At 44.2% G+C, this 21,371-nt stretch overlaps 1 protein-coding gene across 4 annotated transcripts in view; it reads right to left on the bottom strand.

Annotated features, from left to right (window-relative positions):
* The window catches only part of MTARC1 (mitochondrial amidoxime reducing component 1), a 41,884-nt gene that overhangs the window by 4,248 nt on the left and 16,265 nt on the right, over window positions 1–21,371 (bottom strand). For 2 of the 4 annotated variants that reach the window (XR_011614443.1, XR_011614448.1), the window contains one exon: window positions 19,160–19,221. Coding sequence is in view for 2 of the 4 variants with exons in the window: in XM_011761154.2 (XP_011759456.1) it covers window positions 11,027–11,153; window positions 18,999–19,070; window positions 19,160–19,221 (261 nt within the window). In the remaining 2 variants the exon portion in view is untranslated. Of the gene's footprint in view, window positions 1–10,056; window positions 11,154–18,998; window positions 19,071–19,159; window positions 19,222–21,371 lie in introns of those variants that run through there. The other 2 variants (XM_011761154.2, XM_011761155.3) reach the window with 2 other exon arrangements.

The raw sequence follows: 21,371 nt of genomic DNA, 5'->3' as shown, positions 1-21,371 counted from the left end.
GCCATTCATTCCTCCACCTAACAGACATACACACATACACACAGAAATCCATACACTTTGCCTGAGTCTCCAGTTTTACCCCATAGAGAAGCACACAAAGGAATGAGAATACGTCTCCTCAGCCCTGCTAACTCACAGGAAACACACAGATGGCTAAAAAGAAGCACTGTTATTTAGCATCCATGCTCAGAAAGAAGGAAATCTAGCAGAAACCAGAGCTGATATCCAAGAATGCAAAAACATTTTTTGGGGGATGCTTCATGCCACAATGCCCCAAGTCGGAAAAAAAAACGCACCATTTCATATGTTTATAACAACATCTGATTTAATATTATACAGTTTTGCTTCATCACAGACCAGAACAAATACTGTCAGATTTATTACATCCTTCTATTCTGAGACTTAAGTAATCATAGTTAGTAATGGAGCCATTCCACAGCTTAAGGAAAAGCTTTACAATTCTTTGGGACCTAGGATTCCTGAGAGGCAGGTTATTTTCTAGAAGAATTTAAGGTTTTAAAGCTCTCAACGGAGCTTGAAATTCATCCTTTCCATTTCACATGAAAAGAGTTTCCTCTGAAGCTTGGCTGGGAGGGAGGAAAAGAGGAAAACGAGTTGGCACAGACTCCCACTGAGCTCTTAGAGAATGGGGCCATCATTCGTCAACATTCTCAGTCTTTACCTTGCCTTTCTTTAAAAAGAAAGAAAGAAGAGGAAAAGAGGAAGAGAGAAAGAAAGAAGAAAGAAAAGAAGAAGGAAGGAAGGAAGGAGAATGAGAGAAAGAAAGAAAGAAAGAAAGAAAGAAAGAAAGAAAGAAAGAAAGAAAGAAAGAAAGAGAAAGAAAGAAAGAAAGAAAGAAAGAAAGAAAGAAAGAAAGAAAGAAAGAAAGAAAGAAAGAAAGAAAGAAAGAAAGAAAGAAAGAAAGAAAGAAAGAAAGATGGAAGGAAGGAAGGAAGGAAGGAAGGAGAAAAAGAAAATACCATTGATACTCATGCTTTTAAAATTGTTAATGCTGTATTTGGGACCCCCTTATTTGTTGATTCACTAAAAGAAACTAATTGATTTTTATAAGGAGATTAAATTTTCTTACAAAAGATGCTTTCTCATTTACTCCCCCACACATGCATGCACACAAGGTCATTTGTTACATGATTTGTGCACAATTGTTAGGCCCCAAGCATTGCCTCTGCTTGATTGACAAATTCAGGATTTGTTAATGATGTGGTCATTGACTCTGTTGCATGGAGGCTCAGATTGTAGGTTTGGTGCCTTCAGAGATTTGTTCCCTTTCAGGCATACACCGTCCTCTGCTGTATCCAAAAGTGGGGCTGTGGTCCCCTGAGGGCTGGGAGCGGTACGTTTGGATCAGTGTGACCCTATCACCCAAAATGAGCACATCTATGCTTAGCCATGAAGTATTCTAATGGGTTCCATTTTTCTCAGAAAGCCAGAATTTGTTACTCCAGTATTCCTTTACATACCACTAAGAAGAATGTTAACATTAATGTGGGATGAGTAGGGGTGATGGAAACTTGGTCTACAGAAAATCAAGTAAAAGTTTAGAACAGCTTAGAGCCTTTATAAAAATGAAAATTTCCAGGTTCCATTGCAGAACTACTAAATCAGGATATCTGAGAATCTACCCATGGTAGATTCTACCCATGGTTCACAGGTGATTCAAATACACACAGCAGTCTTAAAGGTCCTTTCAGTATTTGGGACCCCCTTATTTGTTTCAAATGACCCCCCTTGTTTCAAAACAAGATTGTAGGATCAAACTAGTTTCCGGATGAAGGTACTACCACTCTTTGAATTCATTCTTGCCAACTTATTTTGTAGCATTGCCAGAAGGCAAGAGCCTTGAGTTCTAATTCAAGCCCATCACCTGTAATGTGGACAAGTTACTTAACCTCCCCAAAGCTCAGTGACATGCGTTATGCATTCAGGAGAGTGATGATACGTAAGGAGCTTACAAAAGACTTTCACATCCATCCTATCTCACTGGGTCATCAGTAAGATCTAATCGTGTAGAGTGGATGAAGGTGCACTGCAGGTCATGGCACTTTACAAATGCAAGGTACATTTAGAATATGGTCCTATTGGGTTTTGTTTGTGGGTTTTAGTTTTATTTTGTTTTGTTTTGAGATCAAAATATCTGCTTTATTTCTGATAAAAATTCCATTGCTTTTGTATTCCTAAACTGCATCCTCCAGCCTACGTTTTATCAATAATACTGAATCCCAATACTGAATTTATCTCCCCAGCCTTAGGCAAAACTGGAGAACTACAGGCATCTCCCAACTAGGGAAGGGTCTTTTCTACCAAAATCACCACTTGGACTAAAGGGTCCAGGGTCCTAGAACCTTGAAGGCAGCAAGAGCCCAAGTAGGAAAGAGAAGGAGAAAGAGCAGAGCTCAAACTCCCTACTTCCAAATTTACCAATCAGATCTCCCCGAAACAAGAGAGTGTGAGGGGGCAGAGAGGGGCCAAGACTAAGGAATGTCTCTTCATTTGGACATATTAGGGATAAGTGTGATTATAACACATTTGTTATAGCTAAGTTATCTGTATCCCCAGATTCCTCAACTTTTTGTTCTTTGAGCCCATTGTGCTTACACATTTTGCCCAGTCATATATATATATATATAAAATAGGGATAGCATCTTCAGAGAGGGAATCAACTCCTACCCCCATCTCCAGTGTCAGTTGCATGTAGATCTTTCTAGAAAGGTACTGTTTTTGCCCCATAAGGTTCAGAGATGGGCCAGTACAGTACATTATGTTCTTCAAGGCCTTTCTGTAGTCAAGATAAAAATTGTCGATCCTTTTCTATTTTCCATCGCAAACTATGTCTAGACATCATACTGACCAACAGAACCTATCAGACTGTGCAGCAAAGTCAAGCTATATCACAAAGGTACCTCAACAATAAAATGACAATAAGATGCTCTAGATCTGAACATAAACCCCCTCAACACCAAATTACCAAGGAGTCTGTAGTACAAAATTAAATTCCAAGTTAAGAGCCAAAGAAGGCAAAATGAGAAATTAAAAATCTGAAGTTAAATTATCTCTCAAGTTCAAAAACATTACATTGCAATTTCTTATTCTTTTTGGTGTCAGCAAGAAGAGTTCTGAATGGGCTACGTGGGATTGGTGTTCTTTCAGCAGCAGTAGCCTAGTATGACTTTCCAGGAAGGGACTTTAGAGTTGGGATTAATGCAACTCCAAGTCTCTGAAGTGTTGCACTCTTTTAAATTATTTTTTAACTGTGGTAAAATATACATAACATAAAATGTACCACCATAACTTCTTTTTTTATTCTTTTCAAGAAAGGGCCTCACTCTACCACCCAGGCTGGAGTGCAGTGGTGTGATCATAGCTCACTGTAACCCGTGAACTCCTTGGCTCAAGCTATTCACCCACCTCAGCCTTCCAAGTAGCTAGGGCTAAAGGCATGCACCACCATGCCTGGCTAATACTTTCATTTTTTGTAGACATAGGGTCTCCCTATGTTGCCCAGGCTGGTCTTGAACTCCTGACCTCAAGTGATCCTCTTGCCTTGGCCACCATAACCATTTTTTTTTAAGTGTACAGCTCAGGAGTATTAAGCACATTCACTTTGTTTTGCAACCAATCTCTGGAACTCTTTTCATCTTGCAAAACTGACTCTCTATATCCATGAAACAACTACTCCTTATTCTCCACTCCCCCATCCACTGGCAACTAGCATTCTACTTTTTGTTTCTATTTTATATCTAGAACAGTGTGACTGCTCTAGGTACCTTATATTAGTGGAATCATATAGTATTTGTCTTTATATGACTAGCTTATTTCACTTAGCGTAATGTCCTCAGGGTTCATCCATGTTATAGCATGTGTCAGAATTTTGCTCCTTTTCAAGGCTGAATAATATTCCATTGTATGTATAGGCTACACTTTGTTTATCCATTCATCTGTCAGTGGACCTGGGCTGTTTCTTTTTTTTTTTTTTTTTTTTTTTTTGCTATTGTAAATAATGCTGCTATGAACATGGGTGCATGTACCTCACTTTTTAAACTGCTCAAGAAGTTCAAACAACACAGGAGATGATCACAGCACAAAATTAGAAAATAATCCAGTCCCCAGTCCCAGATAATTTATCCAGGCAAAACTCATTCCTAAAGCCCAATATTTGGTGGTGTCAAAAATGACAGCAGATTCAGAAGGAAAAGTTGCTTTACGAGATTCTTCAAAGGGAAAAAGGGTAAATGGTTTTAATTGAAGTGCTTTTCATTCATTGCCAGGTGACCATAATCCTTGGAGAGGCTAATTATGGCACTATTTTTTTTGTTTTGTTTGTTTGTTTTTTACCATATCTGGGGGAAATGAACTCATTCCTGTAAACAGTCTGCTCTGACAGTAGCATTTGAGACATTGCTGCTTTAAATGCATTTTCATGGTTCAAAATAAAAGCACTATTAAAAAGTAGTTCTTCAATAAGGATTTATTTTCTCCCTAAGAAGCTTAAAATGTGGACACCACGAATAATGACCAAAGCTGCTGAGTATGGCATAACAAAGAGAAAACAAAGCACTCATCCTGTCCTCCAGATCATGCCCAGAACACTGTCTGCCGACATGTGGCTTGCCAACTGGAATGATGCAAATGTCAGACCCACATCTGTGGAAAGGGGGCTTGTCCCACAGGAAGCAAGCTATTGGGGAATGGGGAGAATGATATAATTAGAAATTTAAGACACAGTATAACTCAGAAAAATGTTGGCTGGGCAGCACATTGCTAAGACTTGAAATCTTTATTTTGTTCTCTTTTCAAAAGCCCTGTGAGCATAATGAGAAGAATATGGCTTTAAGAACTGAGATTCACCCCATCAGGCATTAATGGTGTCCAGAAACTATGTGAACAATCTTACTTGACATCCCCAAGACGTTTATATCTGTCCAGTGCAAAATCAGAGGGGGGAACATGTTAATTTTCTCAGCCTTTTGATAGCACATGTACAAGATCTCTTAGCCCAACAAAAAGCTCCAAATATATTCTCTAGGACTTCAACTGCCTTAAAATATAGACTTGCATTTATCTTGGCCACATTAACGAGATCTGTTTGACCAATACATTTATATTTATGATGACTAAGGGCAGATTATGGTTGTTAAAATTTGTCCTTGGGACATGAAAACACTCCTCTGTCATTAATACATTTTGTAATATAAACTATGATGTCAGGTCAACATAAAGGGTAAAAACGTTCCTAAAGTATGCACACATCATTTTTTAAAGCAATTGAGCCTAATGGAATAACAAAGGTCATCATAACAAACCATTACAGCCTTGGTCTTGGCAACTCTGGCCACAGAAGAACCTCCAAGAAACGATCATCATTTCTCCAATGTTATGGCATCCAGACGACAGGAATGGCTCGCAAATGAGTCATACGGGCTCAGATTCGCGGTAGCTATGTGAGCGCTGGACGATCAATTATTCATGTGTTTACAAAGAGCTTTCCTGGTTGATGTTAACCAGAGCTGCCTGCAACGAAGAGCTCTCCAGCTGTCCTTGGCCGTCCTGGGCCTCGGACTAACAAGCGGCTTTAATTGCTGGGCAGGTCATGTGGAAGGTACTCCTCCCCTAGACCCAGTAAATTCAATCTCTCTGAGACTTTATTAGGTGTAAAAATGTTAATCAGAAACAATTATGACAATAATACTTTATTTACAGTACTCCCAGTAAATTCTAAAGAGGGAGACAGAAGTTAGACTTAACTTAGTTCCCACAGGGATCCACCAGGATTGGAGACTGACCAATACCAGGTCAGGGATTGGTAGAAGGCATAACAAATGCCAGGGAAGGGGAGGGACTAGGGGTTGTGGGTTTCACAAGGAAGATAAGAGGAAGAGCAGTCTAGAATGCTCTCTGAAGGTAAAGGGGATGACTGAGGACCAGCAAGGGTGAATGCACTAGATTGGCCAACAAATAGTCAAATGTGAGTGAACTTGACCTGCCCATCAAAACTGGCCTTGGAAGAGGCTGAATGGGAAGTCACTTCTCAGTCCTTTTTGTTACTTTACACAACCTACAGCCTGTCCAGGAAGAATAACAATATAATTAAGGCAATTCTTCTCTCTGAGCCAGGCTATAGTGCATGGGAGCAGGTGCCCCACCACCCAATTCCTCAGCTGTGTTTGGAGGGACAGCAGGATTATCGTCAGAGCTGTGGCCCAAGCCTCTTCCTTTGAAGAGAGTGTGGTCAGAGCAGACTAAGGGATGCCTAAGGGACTTTTTTATTATCCCAATTCCAAGAACATTTGTGGTACTGAGCCAGATTCTTCCTCTTGTTTGAAATTGGGTAACTTTAGATATCATCATAATTCATTTATCCATTCAGAGAAAGTGGTTGAAGCAAACAATCTCTGTTCTTGCAGATAGCAAAGCACAGTAGTGCTTTGTGCAGACATAGGTAGAGTCAGGGCCATAGGACCCCTGAGGTAATTCTGCTTTATATGGTGGAAGGCAACACTAGTTGAGAGGAGTTGCAATAGAAAGGAAGAGCTAGGGCCAGGTGTGGTGGCTTACACCTGTAATCCCAGCACTTTGGGAGGCCGAGGCAGGCAGATCACGAGATCAAGAGATTGAGACCATCCTGAACAACATGGTGAAACTCTGTCTCTACTAAAAATACAAAAATTAGCTAGGTGTGGTGGTGTGCACCTGTAGACCCAGTGAGAGGTGAAGCCAGCTGGACTTCCTGGGTCGAGTGGGGACTTGGAAAACTTTTCCGTCTAGCTAGAGGATTGTAAATGCACCAATCAGCACTCTGTAAAATGGAACAATCAGCACTCTGTAAAATGGACCAATCAGCACTCTGTAAAATGCAGCAATCAGCAGGACAAATAAGGGAATAAAAGGTGGCCACCCCAGCCAGCAGTGGCAACCCATTTGGGTCCCCTTCCATGCTGTGGAAACTTTGTTCTTTCACTCTTCACAATAAATCTTGCTGCTGCTCATTTTGGGTCCATGGCACCTTTAAGAGTTGTAACACTCACTGCGAAGGTCCACAGCTTCATTCTTGAAATCAGCGAGACCAAGAACCCACCAGAAGGAACCAACTCTGGACACACCAGCTACTTGGGAGGCTGAGGCAGGAGAATTGCTTGAACCTGGGAAGCGGAGGCTGCAGTGAGCTGAGATCGCACCACTGCACTCAGCCTGGCAACAGAGTGAGACACTGTTAAAGAAGAGAAGAGAAGAGAAGAGAAGAGAAGAGAAGAGAAGAGAAGAGAAGAGAAGAGAAGAGAAGAGAAGAGAAGAGAAGAGAAGAGAAAGGAAGGAAGGAAAGAAAGAAAGGAGAAGCTAGCAGAAGAGAAACAGGGCACCCCTCCCTGTGAATGAAGCATCCTGGAGCACTTTCATCACGGGTATTGTTGTAATTTACATCACAGGTATTTCTGTAAGAGCAAGATTAGAGAGAGTCTGGGTTCCCTTCCTTCACCCTGATCCACCCTATCCATCCAAAAATGCACGTTTAGAAAATGAACCCAAAGAAAGAGAGTACTTCCCCCAAGGCCTACAACAGGAGAGCTGGTCTAAGACACTTCTCCACACCTTGTTAACCTATCAAGTCCCAGTTCCATCCTTTTACCCCAGCAAGAGGGACAAGGGAGAGGACAAGGGGCAGTGTCCCAAGAGAGAACTCCTTCACATGGCAGGAACTTTTAACTCCTTCAGTCTTCCCATGAGTGCACCCCTCCTGCTAATTGGGATTCCTTGGCTTGCTGGCATTCTGCCTAGAGATCAGAGGATCATTTCTCAAAAGACAGTCAAAACCAGACTTTTGGGAAGGGCAGCATTAAACACAGATGCCTTCACGAAGGTCTCTCCAGAGCCTTCTGCCTCTGAAGAGAAGGGAGGCACAAAGGACTTTCCAAACTTATTGACCCATGAAATTGTTTTTAGGAGCATCCCTAAAGGCAAACTTTCAGAATTCCATGGACCAATAAAACACTGGGAAATGAAGTGTTAGGGTGTGGTAGCAACACTCCGATTATACCCACAAACAAGGTCTGGTCTGAGAGCCACTCTGTCACTTTCTAGGAACTTTAATGTATCTGTTCTCCACCATCATGGGTTGGTTTAATTTGATACACTCTCAGAATGCTGGGAGCACTTGCCTGGAGTTTTAGCCTGCCATCACTGTTGGTGACAGCCTCACAAATGGTTTCCCAAAGTCTCATTTGGCTAATCTAATTTACCTAACCTCCCCCATGCACTCTTACCAAATTGGCAGACCTCCACAAGCTCACCTCTTCACCCTGCCCTGTTATCAGTAACGGGAGAAGGAGGGGATGAGTATTTCTCCCTGTAGGACAACTGCCTAAATTCCATAAGCCCCCCACCAATTTCTTTCTGCCTTCGTGTGTATCAGTTGCTGCTCTGGTCTTTTGGTTGCAAGTTTCTAACATTTTCTGCAGAAGAGTCACAAAAGCAAGCCTTTAGGTAGCCCCTCTCGAGCCTGGCCCACATTGTCCTTTTCAAGACCTCCAGTTCCGAATCTGTGATTCTCTATTGCGGCTGCAGCATAAGTTGCCACACAGAGAAGACGCCTACCGAGGGTGAATATTTTGGCCTGACCACAAACGTCTGTCATTCACTATTGTAAGATGTGAAAGTCTGGGATGGCCTACATTCCTGATCCTACATTTCAAGTGGAATAGTGTGCAAATGCTCAGTATCCAAAATAAATGGGACATCAGCTTTGTCTCTGGCATTAACCAACTCATTAAATATAAAATAAACACAAGTAAATGGCCTTTAAATCTCACTGACAGAAAGCTTGGCAACTACTCTGAGATTCTAGAGGTCACTGGAACTTCTCTCTTCAAACACGAATCTTCCTCACACTGTGAGGCACAGAAGGACAGGTCTGCCTCCTGTGGGTTTCGGGGTGCTCCCTTCCATGTGGGAGCTGCCCTGCAGAGCTAGCTACCCCAAGAGCCTGTCCATGGAGAATGATGGTTACTGCCTGAAGTATGGCCTTTGGCACTGATCAGCCGCGGAGAAATGGCTGTTAGTTCTTACAAGTGATTAGAAATTCAGGACTAAGGCTTTTACTTGCCACTAATTATAAATACCTAGGAAGAGCCACCAAACCTGACCTTGGGTTTCTGATTGCTCCCTACCTATTGGCTATTCCCAGAGAGCCAATATTCACATGGTTTCCTAAATCCTGTGTACACTCACTCTCCCACGGGTCCCCCGGTCCCATTAGTAATGCTACTTGCTGAACACTTCGCTTTGTCTCAATCTGTCTCAACATCAACTGGACTTGTTGGGGAAGGTGATGGCTCAGGTTCTCTGGATAAATGATGTAATTATTCACCTCATGCCAAGCATGCACAAAACAAATTGTAATAACTCTCCAACCAGAAAACAAGCACATGCACCTCTTTGCTCAGAACTTTACTTCAGAGCTCAGCTAGATTTCAGCAATTACTGACCTCTTTTATAAAATCAAAGTGAAAAATGCACTGCTTTTGGTAAAAAGCATGTTGACTTGATAGTCCTTCAAAGGTGGGTGCTTGCCTGGGAGGCTATGGGTGAGCAGCTCCATTATGCAGAAGACGCAGCTGTGGTCAGGCATCAGAATTATTGGCTTTGCCCATTCACCTCAGTCAGCTTTCTTTTTTTTTCCCCTTTTTCTTTCTTAGAGATAGGATCTCACTCTGTCACTCAGGCTGGAGTGTAGTGGTGCAATCATAGCTCACTGCAGCCTCAACCTCCCGCTCCTGGGCTCAACCAATCCTTCTGCCTCATCCTCCCAAGTAGCCATAGCCAGGACCGTAGGCATGCGCCACCACACCCAGTGCATTTTAAAATTTTTTTTGTAGAGACAAGATCCCATTATATTGTCTGGGCTGGTCTCAAACTCCTGGGCTCAAGCCATTCTCTCACCTTGGACTTCCAAAGTGCTGGGATTATAGGCATGAGTCCCTGTGCCCAGCCTCAGTAAGCTTTCACATTCTAACTTTGTGCCAAGAAGTTAGTAAGATCTGAAACTAGTCAAAGTAGCTTCCATTTATTCACAGTTTTAAAAACATTTTTCAAGTTTAGTCAACTTCCCAATACAATCAAAGGACAAAATGGCAATAAAAAATATACTTCATCAGATCTTAGAGTTATGCAATCAGTTAAAAAAGTAGATATTGGGTTTTAAACAACTGACATACGCTTTCCTTTTCCCCCTTTAAAGGTTTTCTGTATCCATTTGAAATCACTGAATCACTTTTCTTCTCCTCCACAGACTTCAGAACTTTTTCACCCAGAACTGGAGAAGGAGCACTCAGTCATTAGCTGAGGGGAATGGCAAGGATCCAGGGGTCCTCCGTGACTACACAACCACCCTCCTGAGCACCTTTAGGAAATCCAATGCTGTCTGAGAAGCAGCGGGGCCAGATCCAGATCTATGGAAAATTAATATCTGAAGTGCTTCCTGAAGGTCACCTCAGTCTTCATGCCATTTCAAAAGCTAGCCCAGGGCTTCAGAAGAAAAGGCAAGTGACATTCCAGCCATATTTGGGGAGCTATTTAATTTTCATTGCATACCTCATGCACAGGGGTAATAACACATTCTAGGACATTCTTCTGGCCTACCCACTCTTCCTCTTTCTCTTCTTCTCTTTCCCTCATGAGTGGTAGTGACAGGATGGAAGTCTGCACTCTTGGTAGATAAATGGCAAAGCAGGAGAAAGAACTATTCCATAATCAGTTAAACAGGGAGTTTTCAGAATCCTGTCTTGTCACTTAAGTGTCTTACTGAAAGCCTACTAAGTTATCAAGACTATATTTCTTTGCTTTGTGCACTGGGACATTGAAGCATTGAGACACGAGAAGTCCAAAAGAGGAAAAATGTGAAAATCACAAATTTAAAGAAAATGTTGAGGTCTCAGTTCTGAAACACCATGCTTCAAGTGTTGTCATTTTTGAGAACATTTTTTAAAGGCATCTAATATTCCAGGACATACAGTTCCCATTACTGGCCCAGCAGGTACACAGGGTCTCCCACTTTGATGGTCCCTGGGTTTTCCAGCACAAAATACTGCCCAAAGAGTGGTGATTTTCCATATAACTTTCGTTCTGAAGGGTCACACTGGCGATAACTGCAATAGGAAAAGATCATGATGAGTCACAGCCAAGCGGACGCAAGAGCTCAACCAGAACGTGGCTTCCATCCCACACAGGGCCTCCACATGCACAGCTTGAGAGGGCACCATCCCGTCAAAGCTCAACAGAACAACGCCTCCTGGAACGGGGCAGTGAACAGCCTGCCCAGCAAACAACTACAGAAGCATAAGCAATGGCCACATCCCCACATCTTTTCTCTACATTCATGTTCCCCCTTTCAGCATCAAGACATTAGATACTTGGCCGGGCGCAGTGGCTCATGCCTGTAATCCCAGCACTTTGGGAGGCTGAGGCGGGCAGATCACAAGGTCAGGAGATCCTGGCTAACACAGTGAAACCCCATCTCTACTAAAACTACAAAAAATTAGCGCGGTGTGGTGGCAGGCGCCTGTGATCCCAGCTACTCAGGAGGCTGAGGCAGGAGAATGCCATGAACCCAGGAGGTGGAGCTTGCAGTGAGCCGAGATTGTGCCACTGTGCTCCAACCTGGGCGACAGAGTGAAATTCCATCTCAAAAAACAAACAAAAAAAATTAGATACTCAATGTGTCTAGACATACTTTATCATCTTTCTTTGCCCTAGGCGTCTTTTCTCCTGTCTCCTCCATGTCTGTCACCTGAACCACTATCCTAGTCATCAGTTGGGCTGGGAGCCCATCCTTTACACCACTGTCCTCCCTTCCCACAGCCTGTCCACAGCTGACCAGTTCCAAGGTTCTTCCTGTACAACATTATTTGACTTGGCTTGCTTTTCCTCATTCCTACCATCAAGATCTTGCTTCCAGCATGCTCAGATTATCGTAATAACTTCTTAACCAATCTTTCTTCCTCGTTCTCTACCTGTTTTCAATTCATTGTTGACACTGCACTATATCACTGTTGTAATTGTATTCTGGTCTTATCATTCCTAGGCTCGAAAACCTTCCATGGCTCCCCAATGCCTAAAGAATAACATTCCAACTATTCAGCCTGGTGTGTAGGGCTCTACCTGGCCCCAGCCTGCTTTTTCCAACCTGTTGCCATCTGCTCCTTACTTGCACCTCTGCAGCTCTCTGCTGGATTTCACCTTGCTCTGCATTTTACTGACTCGGTGAGCCCTCTGTGATTCCTGTGGGATGCCCCTCCTCCAAGTCCCCATGCTTTACAATTATACCTGCGTCAAGGCCCAACTCAAACACTACATCTCCCGGGAAGGAAGCCCAGGTTCCCCCAGCCACGAGTAATTCCCCTCCTCAATTCTCTTTGCCCCTCCAACACTCACATGTCTTGTCCTGTAATGTCAGGGCACAAGTTTGACTCTACAAGGCAGAGTCCCTGGAGAACAGGAACTGTGATTAATGCCCTTGTACTGCTCATGCCCAATGCTGGGCCTCCTACGTCGCCTGTGACCCAGCATTGTTTGCTGGCTGGATTAGTATGCTCACGAGTAAAACCGTCTGTCAGAGACAGTATAAATATGAATATTTTTGTCCAGCAGCAAATGAAAGAAGCCACAGGGAGAGGGCACATGAGCAGATGTGTGGCACTCACATGGCAAGATTCCCCTACCTTCCCCACTGGGAAGAAGTTAACCTTCAGTTTTTTATTTAATCTAACCCTAATTTTACATCATTTTTATATTTAAAACATTTTTAAATATTTTTAAATATTTTATTTATTTTTAAATATTTATTTATTTATTTATTTTTAAATATTTTTAAATATTTTATTCTACCTTGCTTAAAAAAAAGTGACTGCAACAACTTGGTTCTAATGTTGTTCTTCAAATCAGAAACGGCAAAGGAGAAAACAGAGAGTCAAATCTAGAACCTCCTTCTGGAGACCCACAGCTCCTTCCCCAGACTGTAAACATCCTGTGGGCAGCATTGCGTCCACTCTGTTCTCTGTTGCATTCTCATGGCCTGGAACAGTGCCTCATACATATGCTGTAACCACTCAAAAAAAAATGTTGGTTGAACAATGAATGAACAAATGAATGAATGAATGAAAATGACGAGCTGCTGATGCAGGCTTCCCTGCCTTGCCAAGAGAATTTCCTCTCTCTGTAATCAGGTTTCTGCAATGCCTTTGGACCTGACAAACCAGACATATCTCCTAGCCTGGCTCTCCTCTGTCAGCATGCGACACCCATGACATTCTGGGATCTATGTGTCAGAGGGTGACCTCTTCAGGAACAGGCGACACATCAGCTGCTTGTATGGCTTGGGATTTCCGTGGCTGCCAAGCTCTGTAGTCTAGAGTCCAGGCTCTCATTATCTTGGGGAGAAATTGAGAGTTGGAGTTCTGTGCACCACACATGGATAGTCTATAAGGAACTTTACACATGTTATCTCTTTTAATCCTTACAAACTGCCTATGTGCGAATTTGTCTTTTCTCCATTTTACAGTTAAGTCTCAGGGGAGTAACAGACTTGCCTGAGATCACAGATCTAAGGGATCCAGCTGGGGCCAGAGCCCAGGCCTGGCTGACTTCAGAGTCTGGTGGACTCTTCCCACCCAGGATGTAACCCTGCCTGGTCATCAACATCCTCCTGAGTACAACCGCCGGCCTGAGAAGAACTGAGGGGCCTCACAATATAGTCATCTACACCAATTTCTAGCCACTTACAGTTTTCACCTATCCCTTCCTGCCAACCACACACATACACACTCACTCCCTCACCAGGTAATGAGGAGCAGAGGACCATAAAGAGCGGCTGCCCCTCCCGGCACAGCCTCCCTAAACTGCACAGGTCGGGGTGAGGGAGTTGCTTTGTCAAAGTGCAGGTGTGGTCACCGGCTCACAGGTGGCGGTCCACTCCACTGTCTAGGCGTAGAAGCGGGAAGAGCTATGGGAGTGGAGAAGGGGTTCTCGGCGGGCCGGCCTGCCAGGGCTTTCCTACAGCTGCCTGGTTTTGCTGCAGACTCTCACCGCCCCCTGCACCACCTCCTCCTGCTGCTGCCGCTGCTGCTGCTGCTGCTGAAGCCCGCCTCCAGGCTGTGTGAAGACTCAACGAGGTCACTAGCGGCCCCTACTGGCACTAAGAGGTATTGCAAGCAGTCTATGGATTCGTGTGCACACCAAGTTCAACCGACTGAAAGAAAATAGTGTTGTTTCATACATGGGTCTTCTACGATTTTTTTAATATATGACTTTTCATATATGTATTCCTGTTGGTATTAATAAATTAAAACTCATTTAAAATCTTCCTTAGTGCACTTTCTCCTTAAATGAATACAAAACATGACTATTCTAATGAGCAGGAAGCCCAAGACACTTTATTTAGCTTAAACCGAGGTCTCCATTATTTACAAGGTGCAATGTAAATAGAAACAGTTTGTTACCTTTAAAGTGCTGTGCGCCACAGAGGGCTGCTCCTGGTTTACACTGCCTGGTTTACTCATACACTGGTCAACGTCCAGGCCATGACTCCAGGCAGAGTCTCTGGTCACTGCCCAATCCCACCACTGGTGTTCATGGGACCATAAGTCACCAGGGGCAGAAGCCATTCCTGAGGCCTCATGACTGCCTATCTCTACACCAGGTTAAGAATTAAACAGCATTGTTAATCCCAACACTTTGGGAAGCCAAGGCAGACACGTCGGCTGAGGTCAGGACTTTGAGACCAGCCTGGTCGACATGGTGAAACCCTGTCTCTACTAAAAATACAAAAATTAGCCAGGCATAGTGGCGCATGCCTGTAATCCCAGCTACTTGGGAGGCCAAGGCATGAGAATTGCTTGAACCCTGGAGGCGGAGGTTGCAGGGAGCCGAGATTACTCCACTGCACTCCAGCCTGGGTGACAGAGTGAGACTCTGTCTCAAAAAATAAGTAAATAAATAAATAAAATAAAATAAAAGAATTAGCATCGTGAACGTTCCCAGGAGAGGTGCCACACTGAACTTACAGAGGCTGGCTGTTGGGCAAGTTCGTGTTCGGTTTCATTTAAAGCAGCCTCTGAGTATAGGAAGAAGTGTGGTCAAGCTTCTCCTCCTCTCAGAAAGTGTCAAGTTTATAAATGGAGACTCTCAATGAACGCAGCTTACATGGTCATTGTGCACAGTATTCTATCACCTATAAAAATCCTATATCTTACATTATTCCAGTCTACCAGAAGAGGTATTACAAGTCCAGTTTATACCAATAAAGAAACTGTGACTTGAAGAGCCTAAGCAACTTGCCAGTGTCACACAATTAGGAGGTGACAGAGCCAGACAGGTGGAGGGTCTGTCTCCTCCCTTGGAGTTACCACTGCTATATCTTCCGTGTTTTGCTCAGCAGAGCACAGCCTGACACAAGTGGCTGCTGGCAAATGTCAATGCAGTCACAGTATTCGTGCATCCAGCAAAACCTTTTTGTTTTTTTTTTTTTTTGAGTCCCCATGCAGTAATTGTGCTATATTCTTTCCATTAGGGGCAAGATGTCATGGAAGCAACAATGGCAGACTCCAGCCATTCCTTCAACCATGGGGATTAGTGTGTACGTCACTTTCCCTTAAGCAAGAAAAGAAAAATTCCATTTTCCTATTTTCCTGTTAGCAGACAGGCCTCCACTGTGCCGCCCACTGTGAGCATTTTACAGACAAAGGCTCCCCTATGCCTCTGTATTTCTTTTTCTCGCACTGCTGTGCCACCCCGGGCTCTGCCTGTGGATGACTAACATCAGGAGGCAGGGCTGGGCAGGCAGAGAGGTCTCCCAGCTGAGCGCTTGCATTCCAGAAGCAACCCCAGCCATGGGACCATGAGTACCCAGAGGCAGAAAGCGGTGTGGCTCTGAGCAACCTGCCCAACAGCGGAGAGGCTGTGGACACCACTGTTTGCTTCCCTTCCCATGATTTATGCGATGCGGCCAGGCCTTTCTCTTCCCGATTTATGACCACCTGTCTTGGGAAGAACATAAATTAAACATCCATGGCAATTTAAATCTCAGTAAGAGATAGGAGAAGACACCTAGGCTGGCCGCACTGTCTCCTGGGGTATTAGAAGCAATTAGGGCTGGATTGTTGGGCTGCACAAAGCCTGTAGAAGATCAGGGGGGTGTGCTGGCTCCTTACGCCCCCCGCCTTCCCACCCTCACTCTGTGTTTAGGGTCAATTATCCTCCTTCTATAAACACAGGCTCCCAATGGAGGAAGGGGGGCCCTGAAGATGCAGAGAACGAGCCCAAACACGTGAAGTGCTTTGCGGAGGCCGTTTCTGCAAGAGCATAAACCTTCTAAATCCAGAGGGAAGGATGCCCCACACCGAGCAACTGGGGGGAGAGAGAGAACAAGATGGACAAAAAAGGATGACAGCCAATTCCCCAAACCACTTGGCTGATTTACACAGAACCATCTATTTCTGTCTTGCCTCCCTTATTTTATAGGGAAGAACACTCAGGGCCTGAGTGGGGGTGGGGGCAGGAGCACAGCAGTTGGTGTGCTGCAGATCCTGGTCTCCTGACTCCCAGCCCAGGATCTTCCCTCTGGCCCTCCCTGCTTTCTGCCCCTAGTAGCTCCTCTGTGGCCATGGAAAACAGGAAGACTGAGTTCTGGTTTGTTCTGATGGTTAGTGTGCACATTTCACAGAATAGCTATAACCCTGCTCTTCTCATCAATGTTCTGTCACACATAGTGACATTTCCCCCAAAATTTTACTATGAAAATTCTCAAACAGGCAATTGGTAAAATAATTTTACAGCAAATACCCATTTACTCACTGCTTGAATTCTGAGCTTAACACTTGACTCTATATATATATATATATATTCTTGACTATATTTATTCTTGACTATATATATATATATAAAACACTTGACTATATATATCTGTCATCCAAACTGGAGTGCAGTGGCACAGTCTCAGCTCACTACAACCTCCACCTCTCGGGTTCAAATGATTCTCCTGCCTCAGCCTCCTGAGTAGCTGCAACTACAAGTGACTGCCACCATGCCCAGCTAAGTTTTGTATTTTTAGCAGAGACAGGGTTTCACTATGTTGCCCAGGTCTCGAACTCCTGACCTCAAGTGATCCACCAGCCTCAGCCTCCCAAAGTGCTGGGATTACAGGCATGAGCCATCGTGCCTGGCCTTGACTATACTTTCTTTATCACATATATATCTATTCATCAATCCACTGTATTCTCTCAGGCTGGTCTGTAGCCCTCCTCTTTGAAAGTTGCTGTAAATCACACCCAACGCTGTTAGAGTCAGGTAGAGACCAGCCACTTGCTATCCACCTCAAAGATTCCTTGAGTCCCACAAACCCCCTTCTCCGTAACTCCCTCCACCCACCCTGTTTGACTTCCCTGCTGACCACTGTATCCCTGCCAGGTGACTTAGGCCCTCAAGGCCACCTGCTAACCTTGCTGCAGCCTGGCCCACACCCTGGGACTCATCTCCTATAGGATGACAGGTGCTAGCAGAGAAGTCAGGCCATAGCCTCATGCTGAGGAGTGAGGTGACAGCAGGGATGACACCCCTCCAGCCCAGGGCTTCAGCTTGCCCAGAGAGGGGGTCAGATCTGGGACAGTAGAATTGTCAGGGAGGGATTGGGGCTGATCAAAGAAGACTGAATCGTTGTCCCCCAAAAAGGCATGAGGTTGGTGAAAAGTGGAAGGAAAGGGAGGCAGGGAGCCTCACGTTATAGAGAATGAGTCCTGCTCCACAAAGGCCAGTGCAACCTCTCTGTCATGCGCTCGTTCACGATGGTTTTGATACAAGATAGTCGCGTCTCAACTGCATTCCTTCTTCGAGGTTCCCAGGGCCCTCCCTTCTACAAGTTATACCTGGGGATGCCAAGTTAGGACCAAAGCCAAAGAAGGGTCTCAGGGACTGTAGAGATGAGGCCTGACACCTGGCCTGTAACTCAGTATTCAATGTCAAAGGAACCAATAAAGAGAAGCACCCTTAGTTCATTTTCAGTTTCAGCAATTTCCTGGGTCCCAAATTTGGCAGATAACAGCACTGAAGTGCTTGGATACTAAACTGTTATTGGTGTTGTTTTCACAAAAGTAATGCAGAGTAATTATAGAAAGTTTAGAGACTACATATAAGAATAACCCTTTTCCATAATTCTATCACTGAACCAAAACAGCATCTCCATTTTGCTTCATCTCCTTTCAGCCTTTTATCTACTCATGTGCATTTATGTTTTTTAAAAAGTAAAATCAAATAAAAATAAAAAGTAAATAGTGCTATTTTATAATCAACTTTGTAAAATCAACATGGCATCCTGACTATATATACAATTTAAAATGATTCTCGGTACTGTGCCTTTCACTTAAAATTTACCCTTAAGAAATTTTAAAGTAAACATAAAAGTAGAATAGTGCAATAAACCTCCCCATAATTATCACTCAGATTCTATTTATGAAGATTGTGACACATTTTTAAAATGTACTCATCTATCCTTTTTTTCTTTTTGCTAAAATAATATATAGCATATAGCAAGTTCCAGATGTCACATCACTTCACTCCTACACACATACTTCAAGCAGCGTCTCTAAAATATATTGACATTTCTAATATAACCACAATGCCACTAGGACACCTAGTACATTTTTTGGTATCATCTAATACTCAGCCCATAATAAAATTTGTCAAAATACATAAGCAATTTTTAAACATTGATTTATTTGACTTATGATTTCTAAATGAAAGATAAAAGTATTTATTTAAGCACACATGTTGGTGCTCAAAACACCAGCGAATGTTTCCCAAATCATCTCTTTGATGGGACCCCCTTGAGCTTCAAGACTGTGTGTGGTGTTTTCACTGCTTCCTCTTATAAACATTAAGCAACAAATATTGCTTCTGTTCCAGGCACCTAAACCCGAGGATGAGCCCCGTCTGCCCAGTCCTACCTCTTCAGTGTTTCCAGCGGCTCCTTCCTGCTCATGACGCCGGTGTCTGGGTCCACTGTGGTTAAAATGCATCTGGAGACACACACAGAACATCATAAGGGGGACAGAGCAGAGTGGCCTTATCCCCACCCCCACCCCACAGGGACAGGAAAGCGCCTTACCTGGAACAAGCCATCAACCTTTTCAGTTCCACGTCACCAATAAGAAGCTCGTCCCAAGAATCCTAGGAAACAAAGCGCAAACTCCCATGAGCACCTCCAGGCCCCGCCCCTGACACGTGTGTAGAGACTTCCCAGGAGCGCCCGCACCTAACGATGTCACCCACATCAGCGATGGCAGCCTTCTGTTCTCACCCAGCCCTGCTCTGCCAAGCCATACCCACACACCTTCGCGTTCCCTCTCTCTGGCTTTCACATGCCAGTTCATTCCCCTGAGATGAGATTTCTCTCTCCTCTCACTTGTAACTGTCGTGGAAACTCACCTCGCTCAGGGAGGCTCCCTGATGATCCCACTTGACTCCTGGTGGGGGTTGGGGTGCACAAAGTGGATGGGGTGGGTGAAAGTGGGGAGGGGGACAGAAGGGGACATTACTCATTACTTCAGTTCGTATCAGATCCCTTCGTGCCTGCCTGAAGTTATATGGCTCAAGAGCCTGAAGTCATTGAGTACGTGCATGTCTCGCCGGCCAGATACGGACACATCAGGAGCAGGGCCAGCAGCCTCATTCCTCTTTGATTTTTGCTGGAGCATTTACGAAGCACTGAAGCCAGGGGAGCTCTGCAGGCATCGCCTGTGGGCTGGGTCAGCGGAGCCTACTTTCCACGACAAACCGCATTAGTGGACCAAGGCCCTCCAATCTAGCAGCCGAGATAGGCCATCCATACATGGAATTCTAAAGATCAATATTCTGTTTTTAAATGCCACAAATATTCACAAAAAGCACTCCAAGGCAGCATGTTGTGTGTTGGTTTCACTGTGCAGGCAATACTCACTGTGGGGATTTAGAGGCACAGCTCTCCGGGCTGGTCTGGTTAGAGGAAGTTTTATGGAATAGGTAAGATAAGTGCTGAGTCTAAAAGGGCAGAGAATTTGAGAGGCACAAAAGAAGGGTAAGGGGACTCCAGGCAGAGGGGACAGCAATAAGAAGGAAGGGCGCTGAGGAGGCAAAGTTCATTTGATTATAGTCCTGACCTTCTTACCCTCGGAGAGAATTGCCCGCCACACAAGGGCGAAAGGCAAAGACCTGGAGTTAGAAAGCAAACTGCCTTGTCCTTGGTTGATGATGAGCTGAGGGACAGAGTTTCAAGCTCAGAATTTTAACTCCAATAGTGTGTGTTATTCTTGATATATATGACACCGGGGTTTTGTTCTGTCATAAATCATAAAACGCGTCTCAGGTGCATATTTTCAACAGTCCAGAAAACTGGGCACAGCGGATTAGCACAGCCACAGCCTGTCCTGTGAACATTTCTCCACAAGGAGGCACTGTGGTCACAAAAAAACACATAAAAAGAGTATAAAAGGAGAAAAACAAGGGTTCCACTTAGGAAATTAAGTTCTTATTAATTAAAGAAATATTTCCAGAGCCCCTTCTATGTCCAGTAAAAACTACTGGGGATTGAGTCATAAGCACTGATGAGCCCAGGAAAGTCTTCCTACAGCACCTGGAGGTGACCAGTTCAAACAGGACAAGCATGGCATGGGAGAGGCTCAGAGCACACCATAGCTTCAGAGACGGGAGGGAGCTCTTTGAGGTCCTGCCATCACAGCAGGCTTCCCGGGGGAGAGGGCTTTTAATCCAGGCTTTCAGAGAATGTCAAGAGTTTTAAGTAGGGAAGGGAGTAAGAGTCTCAGTGACCAGGAGACATCAGTTTGCAGTTTGGAGCTTTCACTGGTGATATGGTTTGGTTGTGTCCCCATCCAAATCTCATCTTGAATTGTAGCTCCCATAATCTCCATATGTCATGGGAGGGATCCAGTGGGAGATAATTGAATCATGGGGGTGGGTCTTTCCAGTGCTTTTCTTGTGATAGTGAATAAATCTCACAAGATCTGATGGTTTTATAAAGGGCAGTTCCCCTGCACGCATTCTCTCGCCTGCCACCATGTGAGACATGCCTTTGCTTCTCCTCTGACTTTTGCCATGATTGTGAGGCCTCCCCAGCCATGTGGAACTGAGTCCATTAAGCCTCTCTATCTTTATAAATTACCCAGTCTCGGGTATTTCTTCATAGCAGTATGAAAATGAACTAATACAGTTGGTAATAAAGGCTGGAAAAGCAGACTGTGGCAAGGTTACAGAGGAATGTAATGATTGAGTGGGAAGTGTGGACCTTTGTGACATGGAGAACCACTAAAGCCTTCTGAGCAAGG

This window comes from Macaca nemestrina, chromosome 1 (assembly GCF_043159975.1).
Source record: "Macaca nemestrina isolate mMacNem1 chromosome 1, mMacNem.hap1, whole genome shotgun sequence".
NCBI lineage: Eukaryota > Metazoa > Chordata > Mammalia > Primates > Cercopithecidae > Macaca > Macaca nemestrina.
Note: the sequence above shows the minus strand (reverse complement) of the source record. Positions and strands in the feature narration are given on the sequence as shown.